The sequence below is a fragment of the Rhamphochromis sp. 'chilingali' genome (assembly GCF_963969265.1).
Source record: "Rhamphochromis sp. 'chilingali' genome assembly, chromosome: 1".
NCBI lineage: Eukaryota > Metazoa > Chordata > Actinopteri > Cichliformes > Cichlidae > Rhamphochromis > Rhamphochromis sp. 'chilingali'.
Genome location: NC_137929.1, coordinates 66,693,101 through 66,706,308, shown reverse-complemented (window position 1 = coordinate 66,706,308; position 13,208 = coordinate 66,693,101). Strand labels below are relative to the sequence as shown.

Below are 13,208 nucleotides of genomic sequence, written 5' to 3'. Positions count from 1 at the left end.
CAGGAGTTTATTCTCTAAAAGCTTTTAGTTTGAATCTATTTTCAGTTCATTCAAATAAAATAAATTCTTTGATGTTTTGATCTAAAAGCCAAAAATGTCAGGCGGAGCAACTGTGTGTTTAAATGAACTAAGAAGAGCATTAAAATGATCCTACCTTCAAAATAAAAGCCTCTGGCATGATGTGAGTTTGGATCAAATCAATAGTTTTGTTAGTTTAGTCCAAATCAATGTAAATGTATAAATATCAATAGTTTTAAAGCTGCTGAGATCATTCAAACACTTTGATCCAGTCATTTGGATGTTGTCACATGTCAGGGTGGAGCAGCCATAAATACGAGGCTTTTATTGTGAAAATGCTGAGTGTGACGATCCAGAGGAGCCCATGGGGTGTTTGTGGCTGGATGCAAAGGTTTGTAGCTCTCCTTGTAAAGAGAAACAGCTTGAAGCTACAGAGGAGCGTCTGCAGAAGAAGACAGGGGAAAGAGGAAGAAGCTGAGGCCGCTGGAGAAAAGACAGGAAAAGGAAATCAGCTTCATTTGTTGGAGGCCGTTTGTTCATCACGCTGAAATATTCCCACTTTAGAGACAGGAAACAAAGTGAAGTGTGGATTGATGTTTGTCTCCATGATTTGGGCCCTGGAGTCATTTCTTCATCTCCCACTTTAAGACATATTAATGTCAGCCTCACACGTCCCACAGTGGACACATTTCTATTTCTAGATGATATTTGGAGGATGGTCATGTGTTTCTCTGCTGTCACAGCTCTTTGTGATATTTGAGCGCAGCTGTAATGTTTGTGTGGTTAAAGCCACCAGACTCCACTGACAAAAACTCTCATTTTAGCCGGAGAACACGGGGCTGCTGTGGGACTTTGTGTTTGCAAAGGTTTCTATTGGAGGCATGTTTGCCTTTATTATATAGGTGCAGAGAGTAGACAGGAAAGTGGGGAGAGAGTGAGGGACACACAGGCACCTGTAGTAAGCCCCGCCTTCAGCCCACCTGCTCAGCCAGGTGAGCTATAGCGCTGCTTTAACATGTTGGTGTGATTGAGAGTGAATGAAAGTGAGTGATGGAGGCAGCAGGAAACTAACAGGCTGTTTGTTCTGAGAGGTCACATGACTGTTGTTCTCAGCAGAGTCTGATGATTTGATGAGACCATGAGAGCGGCTTCAGTTCCTCATCAGAAAGAGTCTGACAGAAGCTCCTCCCTCTGTACCCCAGTAGACTTCTATTAGACTGCTCCAGATTCCTGAGAGTTCACACAGAAAACTTTACAAACAGCCAAAGAAAAACTATTGAAAAGCTTCAAGATCACAAAGAGCTCTTTCACAGCACATATGAGCCATTAAGAAGTGCACATTTGTGTTTCCCACAGTCCATCATCCAATAATATCAAAGGACAAACTGTGAGGTAAAAAGCCTTCAGCTCTTTTTGAAGGAAGCAAAAAGACTTTGGTCCTGAGAGATGGTTCAAAACACAACTCAGACCTACCAAAGTATTATTTGTGCCAAACACATGAAGCCTTCAACTTTGTATGTGTCCAGTCAGTGTGGCAATAGAAGTCACTGTGAGGATTTTCAATGTGCTGTCAAAGATCATCCAAACAATCAGGTGAGGATGAAGAGAATTAGTGTGGATGGACAGAAAATCCATATCCAGTGTGATTTAGGAGCAGCTCATATATAATGAGTGAAATGAAAGAAGAGCACAGACAGGAAGAACATGAGTGAGCAGACATTTTGGAGCTGCTGATCCACACAGGGCTGGATGGAAGGAGTGGGAGTCCATGATGGCTCAAAGTCTCTGATCTAACTGTTCCTGAGCCTCTCCCCCTGCCTCCTCTTTGGATCTTCTCCTCCTCTTCTTCCTTATCTGCCTCCTCCACCACTGCTCTCTCCTCCCTCATCTCCTCCTCAGCTGAACTGAAGTCAGGGCTGTAACATGAGGAAACGTGCAGAAATGACTGAGTCAGCATGTTGTTGAAGTGAGTTGAGTGATGGTGAGCAGATTAGATGTGCGAGCCTCCCTGTAGAGAAAAGCAGATCTTCTCCAGAGTTTCCCACCTCATGTTTTCCTGTGTCACAGCTGATTGTCACATCCTGGCTGTCACTAAATGAGTGGTCCAAAGGTGGAAGGAGGAGCACAGTTAGATTGTTCACCTCCTAACCTGTGAAATCAACCAGCTGAATGAAAAACACTGTGATCCTATGAGCTGCTATCAGGGCTGCTCCATTCTCAGGATTCTCATCTGGATGACTGAAGCAGATTATTGATGAAGTCAGCAAACAGCTTTCAAAATGGCTCTTTTTCCAGGGGAACTCCCTGAAATGTAAATCTCATTGGAATGAAGAAGAAGTCCAAAGGCGTGGTTAGGCCCAGACTTGTGGCTGTTTTCAATGTAAAGCCCATGTTGCAGGCAGCTGCTGCTCCTTACTGGCCCACAGCCTCCACTGATGGATGTGTCAGCTCACTTGTACTGTAGCCACGGGGAGAGCGATGGTGAAGCTGACAACCAGAGGTGTAGCGCTATTTGTTGAAGTAGCCCAGCTGTGCCATGGAAGCACAAGTTTCCAGAGATGATTGGACTGTGAGCAGAAATGATCCATGTTGGACTGAATTGAAGAACAGATCATAAAGTCCTCTGTGTGCCCAGCCCGTCTGTCTGAGCATCTTCATCAGTGTGCAGCTGATCTACAGCTAATGTGCTGATTGATGAGCAGCCTGTTCATGGTGATGATGAGAAACAGATTGGATTCAAAGCACAAATGAGTGAAAAAGGAGCAGCAGCCATGATAGAGCGAGTCCTCTGCTGACAGAAATAGTGGAGTGAAGGATTTGTGCAGCGTTTCTCTGTGAAAACAGCTGATTCAGATCAATGAGAGGAGGATGAAGGAGAAGCAGCATGTTTCTGATAGAAGCATCACTGCTGTGCTACAAACTGCTGGGACTGTGTGTGTGTGACGGCTCAGCTGGAGGCAGGATTGGTCCAGAGGAGAGCTGCTTTATTCCAGACTAACTCTTCTAGAAAGCTGACATCTGTGTGGAACAGCTGACCTGCACCATGTGGAAAAGAACAGCAACATGATTCAGCGTCAGATCCCGACACATCCACGGATTCATCCCGTTACAGGAACTGTGCCACACGTGGCCTCTGTTTGTTCTGCATTGATGCTGCAGGGATTTCTTCAAGTCACTATAATATAGTGTCAGATGGACACATGAAGCTAACACGGCACATCTTTGTGAGTCTGCAGCATGTTGACACACATGTCAGTGTTGTACAGATCTGAGAGCAGCACAAACAAACTCCATCAAAGTGATTTGTGCTGTTGCAGAGCTGTGTGACTGCATTTGTCTTCATTATGGACACATTTCTACAAATGGGACTAAACATGTGACCCTCTGCACATCCATGGCTCAACAGTGCACCCATTGGCTGGATGCAGCTTGTATTGTGGCTCCTCCCCCTTAGCTTCAGGTCAGTTTAGCTGTGTTTCCTCCAAATCCCAGAATTCCTGAGGAGCAGGAATATGTGGGGCTGGGCTCTAAACACTCAGGGTGAGGACTGAGTGAAGAGCTACAGGACAAAGTTTCAGCGCTGCGCTCACAGCTTTGAGACGTCCAATCAGCAACTGGTCCTGATAACATCTCCCCTCTCATTCCACATACATGAAGACTGCTAGAAGCAGCTATCAGCCACATCAGGCTCACATCATGCTTGCTATTAAACATGCTGCAGTCTGCAGTAAACTCCCTGCCACAAAGCTTTGAGTCTCCTCCAAATGCACCTGTAACAAGGTCACCTGCAGAAATAACTGTGTCCACGGGCAGAGTCACCAACACTCTGCACCAGAGCTAAACCTGCTTTGGAGCTAAAAAGCTGCTGTCAGGGTTTCCTGCAGAGCTTCAAATGTGGAGACTGAAAGCTGTGGACAGTTTCTGTGGCTGGATTATTTCATATGTGTTTGTTTCACTTTCAAAGGAAAGTGTTGGAATAAATCAGGTGTGTGACGCACACTTTACTGCAGATTGTTCTCAATGTAACACAAACAGCAATCAGAATGTGATTGATCCTGATGTGCTTGTTGCTTCTAGCAGTGTTGATGTATTTGCACAGAGAGGGGGAGATGTTATCAGAGTGTGTAAGTGATCAGATCTGATGCTGAATCATGTTCATGTACAGTCAGCTGATCCTCACAGTTCAGTTTGTAATCATGCAGCTCTCCTCTGATAAATCCTGAGCTCCACCTGAGTCTCAGTCCTCAGGACCTCACACAGTCCCAGCAGCTTCTATCAGCAGAGTTCTCCCTGATATCACAAACATATTGATCCTCCTTCAGCCTCCTCTCATTCATCTGTTTCCACAGAGAAACTCATCAGTGAAACCTGAGCTTACTGTGGATTATTCTGGTGGCTCCATCACTCTCTGCCTCACACGCCCTCATCTGCTGCTTTCCTCTGATTGGCTGCTCTGACAGAGTCATGATTGGCTGCATGTTTGTATAGAAAGCAGCACGTTGCTGGTAGATCAGCCATCAGCTCATGTTTGTGACTGCAGCATGGCACCAGTTTGCTCCTCGTGTTTCAGTCCCAGACTGACCTGCAGCTCTTTAGTAAATTCAGACAGCAGCTTTGTAACTGTTAGTAAATCTGACCATGAATATCATTATGACACCTCTGACCACTCATTCTGTCTTTATTGGCTTTCATACATGAAACACGCTTAAAGTCACCATTGAATCTAAACTGGATGAAAGCAGCTGTGAGTCACTGCAGCAGCTCTGTGCCAACAACCAACCAACACCTGGGTGGAGTCCCAGCTGAAGCTGAGAGATACTCAGAGACAGAAGCAGCTGTATGGAAGCGTTCTACAGGACGGCTGACACAAAGCTGATGTTACTGATGTCTCCTAGATAGATCTCATGGACCAAAGGCTCTCTGTGTCATCTCGGCTCCAGCTGAACTAAACTGAGTGAATTTGGGCTTTCAGGGAGGGGTGAAAGCAGAGCGCTGTAAAGGAAAGGGCTGTGATTGGTTCAGAACACGTCAATGAGAAGAAAGGAAAGCTTCAGAGCAACATGAATGAAACAAAGTGTTTTGATGACGACTGAAAGCCAAAACTGTCCCTGAAATCAGAATCCAGTTCATCTCCAGCCCCGTCAGCAGTTCCAGCTGCAGTGCTGTTACAATAATAGTCATCACTTCTAGTTTCACAGCAGCAAACTGGGAACATTCAGCGTCTCAAAGATTGACCTGTTAGCACCTGCAGACATTGTTGAGCTGGCTCTGCTGATCTTGTCTTCATTTCTCCACTATTTGGAGAAGCTTCAGCAGGATCCACAGTCAGAGTCAAAGTGGAGTTCTAGCATGGACGTGACGCTTCAAGAAGCTTCAGACAGACAGTGTTCTCCAAAAGTTCTGCTCTAAAAGGAAACTTTGAGCTGTGATTGTTGTAGTCAGAAGGATGGAGGCTGGATCTTTGATGAGTGCTTGCACACAGGCTGTCTTTAAGTATTCTGGGACACAGCCAGAGGACAGACGAGTGTTCATTATTGGAAGCAGCCGAGGGGCAGGGACATCCCAAACTTCACTCAGGAACTTTGGAGGAATCATATCTACACAGCTTGATGAGCGTTTCAGTTGTGCCACAGTCCTTCAAAGCTCCTCCACAGAGACTGGCACAAAAGAAGATCAGATATGGTGGCTGGGGTCGGGGACATCAAGAAAAGAATCAGGAGCTGCTGTTTTGGATTTCCTCTCATTCATTTGATCCTTCAGAAAGTTTAGAAAGTGAAGACGTTCCTCACTCGATGCCGTAATCTGATGAAAACTTGCAGGATTTCAAAGACGCTCCACTGAGCTCCAAAGAGCTCCAAAGAGCTCTGGGCTGTACTTATTAGAATGAATTAACGGAGAGAAATAGCCGGCCCTCGCCTCCTTCACCTGTTCATTGAAAGCAGTCGTTCATGCTTTCATTTCTTGATGACGCAGCTGAAGATTCACCTTCTTCCGTCTCCTTTCTGCCCTCCGGCATTGTCTTTTCAGACTGTGAATGTCTTTGTGGATCCAGGGCAGCGAGCGAGCACCACGTTTAGTCCTGATCTTAAAGGTGCAGTTGAATCTAAAGTGGATGTACAAAGGAGGTTCAGATCATTCAGAGTGTTTGTGTGTGTGAGGGAGGAGGAACACCAGTGGTGGTAGAAACACTGATGAACATGTTTCTCCTGCTTCCTCATGAAAAGAGCGTCAGCGTACTGACACAGCTGCTTTTGCCTGATCACTTGGAAAAATGATCTCAAACAGAATCCATCAATGATCAGAGAGAAACACATCAGCTCAAAGCCTGGAGTTCATACTGAAGCCCACAGTTATATGTAGGCCAACAACACGCTGTTTGAAACCAATGAATTTACTGTACTGAGGAACTCAAATGAGTCAGTAAGATCATCAACATGGATCTTAAAATCAGCAGCTCAGATCATGTGATCACACATAAGAACCATGGAGCAGGAAACATCTGAGAGTTCAGCTCCAACTCTGATGGAGTCTTAGGAGGGCGGAGATACCTGCACAGATAGGAGCTGTTTCACACTTTAACAAGCAGCACCTCCAAACTACACCCTTCATCCACCTTAATAGGGGAGCATTTGAAGTGTCTAAAATGTCCCAGAGCGTCGGGCCGGGAAAAGACAGAGCGCACGCCTCCTTTATTGTGAAATTCCTCACCATGGTAACTGAACACATCAGCTGGTCTGCAGCAGGTCATGTTCAGAGTTTGAGGCTCAAAGTGTCCCATTTTCACTGATTGTTTCCCGACGACATGCTTCACGTGTGATATGGATCCTCTGCTGAAGGAATCTGCTTTCTATCCACAACCTGTTGATCCGTGTCTGACTAACAGCAGCGCAGGAAGCCCTGCAGTTACAGAGAAACTGTCTGAGTCGCATTGTTGCTGCAGTTTACCTGCAACTGCTGTGAAGAAAAAGTCTCACTGTGTTTGTGTTTGGTCCTAATCTGCTGCCTGTCTGGTTGACATGCTGGATTTCCAGCTGATCGATGACAGATTAGAAACTGATCAGTCTATTGATCACACAATATTCCATCAATAGAATTGATTTGACTTTGATTTGTGTAACAAAGTGATTTCCACGTCTCCTTCATGATGTGACAGTGTCAGAGCTGAATGCACTTGTAGAGTATCATGTTTTTATGGCTCACATTTAAAGTGTTGCAGCTCTAATGTACAGCTGTCATATTAGAAATAGAAGCAGCTCTGATTTTAGTGCTCAAAGAAATCTATGAAGTGATGAATTCACACATGAACAGTTTTCTGCAGCGTTCCTCTCGGCCTTATTTGCAGCTCCACTCTTGTTTTTGCTCTAATAATTATTTCTCTCCATGAGCTGTTTCTCTGCCTGAAGGAGGCGCCACTCCATCGCTTCATTTAGTGCAGAACAAGAGTCACATGATGCTGCTCTGAACACCAATCACACTTTGTACAGCTCATGTTGTGTTTGTTGTCCTCTCAGTGTGTCAGGTGGAGGTGGAGGAGGGGGCGGAGTCTGTCCAGCTACCCTTCAACACCACACAAAACTTGCCTGAAGATGCTAAAGTGGAGTGGGAACGCTATGTACCTGAATACAACATGGTCCACCTGTATAAGAACGGCTCTGACCAGCATGAAGAACAGCACCAGGTTTACAGAGACCGAACGAAGATGAATGAAGACCTGCTGAAAACTGGAGACCTCAGTCTGACCCTGAAACAGCCCACAGAGAGAGACAGTGGGAGATACAGGTGTAGAGTCTCTAGCAGGAAGATCATGAGATGGAAATACGTGCAGCTCAAAGTTAAAGGTTTGTTTGTGTGTGTGTGCGTGCGTGCGTGCGTGCGCGTGCGCGTGTGCGCGTGTGTGCGTGCGTGCGCATGCGCGTGTGTGCGTGCGTGCGCGTGTGTGTGCGTGCGTGTGCGTGTGTGTGCGTGCGTGCGTGCGTGTGTGTGCGTGTGTGTGTGTGCGCGTGCGTGCGTGTGTGTGTGTGTCTGTGTGTGTGTGTGTGTGTGTGTGTCTGTGTGTGTGTGTGCGTGCGTGCGTGCGTGTGTGTGTGTGTGTGTGTCTGTGTGTGTGTGTGTGTGTGTGTGTGTGTGTGTGTGTCTGTGTGTGTGTGTGTGTGTGTGTCTGTGTGTGTCTGTGTGTGTGTGTGTGTGTGTGTCTGTGTGTGTGTGTGTGTCTGTGTGTGTGTGTGTGTGTGTGTCTCTGACTGTCTTGTGTCTCCTCTGCAGGGAGAGTTCAGGTCCAGGATCAAACAGGGGACATCAGGAACAGAAGCAGCTCCATTGATCCGACTCCTCTGATGGCTGATCAATCAGTTTGATCTGTGTGTTCTTTGATTATTGATCAGTGATGTCAGAGTGGAGTCAGTGTGATGTTGTTGTTGTGTGTTTGAGACTTTTAGTGTCCATGAAGGTCTCTGCTGCCGTAGATCCTCTGAACTGTGACAGAGGTCTCACTCTGGAGGAAACTCTCAGCACTTTCCAGCAGCTCCTCCATCATGGAGGACGTTCCCTCACTGTAACAGGTGGAGGAGAGAGGAGAGGAAGCACAGGTGGATCCTCTGAGGAAGAGGAGCGTCCTACAAACCACATGATCACATGACCAGAGGACAAGCATGTGCAGAAACACATTAAAGTCAGCCTGTAAACACGTTTGTGTAAATTCTAGTCGTGTTTTTCTGTCACATTCAAATAAAAGCAGAGAAAGCAGAACAAATGCTGAAGCTGTCTGTGTGGAATAAAGGAGTTACAGTACTTTAAAGCCTCAAACACGGAGCACCAACTCGTCTATGAGCACATTTGCATTGTGTAGAAATACAGTAATGAAATAGCTTCATTTAAATCTCAAGTCACGGGACACCCCACTCTTGTTACGGTCATTTCAAGCCGGGTCGTAACACTGAGACACAAACGTTTCCTGAGCTAAAGCTGACAGATTGACAGCTACAATGAGTGACTCTCTTTATCCTGCTGAACCCTGAGGAGGGGACACACACACACACACACACACACACACACCTGTCTCCAGCAGCTGTCTGAGCTGCAGTCTGTATTGTGTGTGTAATATCTTCATGTTTCTAACATTACAGTTTTATCTTCAGGTGTAAAATCAGCTGCTCTGCTGTCTTCTCTCCTGATCCTGTGTGATTGATTCGATCCTGCAAACGCCACAAATTTCATTCCAGCTTTGATTTGAAAGCCAGCGAGTAAAAGGATCAGCGATAGTTTTCAGAGCGATGCCAAAGCTTGGGTTCCTCTCCTACAGCAGCTTTTCTTTTCTTTCTTTCTCTCCCTGTGAAATACAGCAGCTGGACCTTTGGCTGCAACACACTGTGAGACAAACTGCACACAAACAGTTTGTGTGTTTGCTGATGTTTGTTGAGCTGATAGAAACGCTGCATTTGAAATTAGCTGACACTTCAAAAACGTTCCTCCCTTTATGCTCGCTGCTCTTCAGCAGGGCTAGCTAGATGCTAAAGTAGCGCTAACACAACTTACCTGCAGTCGTTCAGCTGTCGTCCCAAAAACATCTCAAATAAAAAGAAGAAACAAAAGAAGCTTTTCTGTCAGGGAGGCGTGTCCTTCTCACCTTCAGACATGAGATTAGAAAGAGAGAGAGTTCAGATCACAGTGCAGATATGAATGAATGAATCCGTGCTCGTCCTCACGGCTCCTGCATGCTTTTAAAAAAGTGTGTGTTCAGCTCTGATCTCCAATCTGTTCTTTTCTCTCTTTGTTTCCTGGGTTCATGATCATCATCACACCGTCTGAGGCTCCTAAATATCCACGTTTGCTTGTTTCACTTTCACACTCTGGGAGTCAAAGATGTTTCAGCTCCAAACTCACTGAGAGCTCCTCGTGCCCACCACGTGACCACAAACATCTTTGTGCTCACGTGCTGCTCGTGTCTGAGACGCTTTAGTTTGAAGGAGACAAACTGCAGACGCAGCATTTCCTGTTCCTGAGTGTAAACCTGAGCATTTGAAATGAGCTCCACAGGGAAGCTGTAGGTGACAGAGATGCTCACAGACTCACTGACGTTACAGTCTGTCAGCATCACGCAGTATCACAGACACACGGGAAGATTTAGTGCAAGTGCTGAGAGACACACAGCAGACATGTTGACTGAAAACATGTCAGACTGAAATAAAGCAGAAGCACATGTTAGCACATGCTAATATGATGTGGATGTGTTTAGTGTGGGAGCAGGACTCACCTGAGACACACCTGTGTGGATGCTGCTACTTCCTGCTCTGCTCTTTCTGCTGATTCAGCGTCTTCATCACGTCTGAGGCTCTGTCACAGTTTGTTTGTTAACATCATCATGGACACAACACAAGCACATCTATGTGACATTTCCTATGGTTGTGATTGATGTGGATGTAGAACATGTCACTATCTCATTGTTTAATAAAGTAAATGTTCCATTAGAAACACAGACAGTAGAATTATAAACAGAGTTTGAAACACGAGACATTTGATGGAAGTTTGACCTCATTTGACCTTGAAAAAGAGCTCAGAGCTCCAAAATGGCTCTAAAGAGCATTATTATCACTTTGACCTTCAGATCCATCTGTTGACCTTGAAGTGAGGTCAGAGGTCAGATGTGAGCTGATATCTTCATGTGCTCCTTTCTACATGTTGATGATCCACAGCACACTTGTTCCAATCCTGCTTTCTAAGTTTGAGGCTTTTCTCAGTTTCCATCAATAAATCATGAAGTCGACCTTGAAGACTTGGGTGGATGTGAGCCAGATGTGAACAGATGTTTAACATGAGCCCGCTCTACACCCCTACAAAGTTTGATCAGAGTTCATTCACAACTATTCGAGCTGTCGTGTTCACACACAGAACGACACGCACACACACGCTACCACAAACATAACCTGTGTTTTCAAGGTGAGCTAAAGCTCCAGGTGTCACATCAAACACTCACAGGGAAAACACCAATCACAGCACGCACACATATACTGAACATGACAGAGAGAGTTATTAGAGACCAGCTTTTATCACATTTATTCTTCCTCAAAGTTCCAACAGAGCCGAACAACCCAGAGGGAAATGTCCGGGTCCTCCCAGCAGCCAGTGAGCTTCTGTAGAGAGGACACGTGAATAAAGCCGCAGTGATCCACAAACACAAACAGCTCTTTGCTGCCTTTGACTCCTTACTTGATGCAACAGCTGATGCTGTCAAACAAAAACAAACTTCATGTTGACCATCAAACTGATCTTTATTGTCTTTCTTGCAGAAAGTTTCATTATTTCATGGGCAGCTGAAAGAAGTAAGAAGTGCAGAATATGACAGGAAATAAGTGGAAGAACAAAATCTTCATTTCCTCCAAGTCTTCTGGGCCTGGATGTGATGGAAACACTCACTGAGTCCACTGCTGTGCTCATCACTGAAGCTCATAATGCAGCAGGTAGTATTGCACATTTGCAGGACTGAAACATGTTGGAAACCTTGGAGGATTTCCTGCTTCTTCTCCAGGTCATTGAAGCAAACTGCTGGGCCTGAGCGGGCAGTTTCCCATCGAGTGTCCAAAAACTCTTTAACATGGTGGAGATTTCATAGCCACGCTGTAACCACGCTGTAAGAACACGAGGATGATCCACCGTCACCGTTCTCATAGGGGGGTGGTCTGATTGGTGGAGTTTCTCTGTTGTTGTCGAGTCTTTACTTTACAGTAGAAACTCCTGCAGGTGACTGTTGTTGTCATTTGCTGCTGTAGAAATAAAACTGAAGGAGTTTTGCAGGTAGAAGATATTTGATTTACAGCTTCTCACACACGAGACCAGGCCTGCAGCTATCCATTATTTCAGTGTGTAAACAGGCTCCGCCTCCACGTTAAACTGTGACATCATCATCACTGCTGCTGTTATCAGTGTTTGTGTTTAACACTGGAGGCTGTGTGGGCTTAATGTGCTCAGACTTTTATTCACACGCTGCTCATGAACACGTTTCTATTGGAGGTCTGTGAAACATGGAAGCAAAGAATTTTATAATCGAATTATTGGAATCACTCGATGAATCGTTGCAGCTCTACACGAGACACTTTCTTTAAAAACCATCAGACTGCTTTCATACATGTTAACGCTTAAATACAGAAAACTTCAGCCTGATATTCCCGACGTATGAAACTCTGTTCAAATCCAGATGAACTTTTTTACAAAGAGCCTGTTTCTGTTAATATCACATCAAAAGTCTGTGATGGTGTTCGGTCTCGTGTTCCCAGCATTAACCTGTGAAATGTTCATATTTATGTACCAGTCAAAGGTAAAACATGTTTTCTAATAAACTGTGTTTGTAAGATCTGCTGGTTGTAAGAAGAAGTGTGTAAATGTCCCCAGTGGCTGCTGTGGTTTACATGGTGAGATAACATGTGAGAAATAATTCAGATACTGAGGCTACAAACTGTTAGTTTGTGCTGCTGTGGAGACGGATAAAGAACATGTGATGATGATAAAACTAAGAGCTGAACTACCCCAGCTAACATTATCTGGGCTGAACCATTACAATAGGTGGGGCACTTCCTTTAGGGAGTATAATAGACATTACAAACCTCCATGTGTCCACACATCAACTGTCACTGCAGCCTCAGAGCAACAAAAGTGTTTAGACCCACTGTGTTCTTAACCCACAGTCACTCCCCATGAGCATTTCTACTGCTGAACACAAACCTGGTGAAACTTCAGCTGCCCAACACACTGTTAGTGACTCACAGATTTTTCCTTTGTTCTCTGTCAAAGCTGATGTTCCCACTTCCTTGTGATCCTCCCTCATGTGCTCCTGGTTTCTCTCTTGTGTTCTTTGGACTTCTGTATACAAACCAGGGCTGGACTGGGACAAAAAATAGGCCCGGGCATTTTGACTAGAGACCGGCCCCCCAGGTATTATAGGAAAAGCCATAAAACCTTTGAATGAAAACAGACACTGTTGTGACAGTGATGTACAGTCTTGTTGGTATATGTATGATTTCTATACATTTTACATCAGATAAAAACTTTGGTTGTAAGATTCAGATAATTATTTAATAAAAGCGAGACATTTTAAATGAGAATAAGAAAGAAAAGTATTTCTTTGTGCCCTCCTCTCCCTGTTAATGCCCTACCTGGCCCCCTGGCAACACTTTGCTAGACCCGCCCCTGCACAGTTACCA

General features: G+C 45.1%; 1 protein-coding gene across 1 annotated transcript in view; it reads left to right on the top strand.

Annotated features, from left to right (window-relative positions):
• Window positions 1-8,372, top strand: part of LOC308409813 (uncharacterized protein) — a gene marked incomplete at its 3' end in the record, with an annotated part of 31,480 nt that extends 23,108 nt beyond the window's left edge. Inside the window, exon 8 of the mRNA XM_080902813.1 lies at window positions 8,281-8,372. Coding sequence (XP_080758939.1) covers window positions 8,281-8,372 — 92 coding nt within the window. The remainder of the gene's footprint in view (window positions 1-8,280) is intronic.
• Window positions 8,373-13,208: the final 4,836 nt, after the last annotated feature.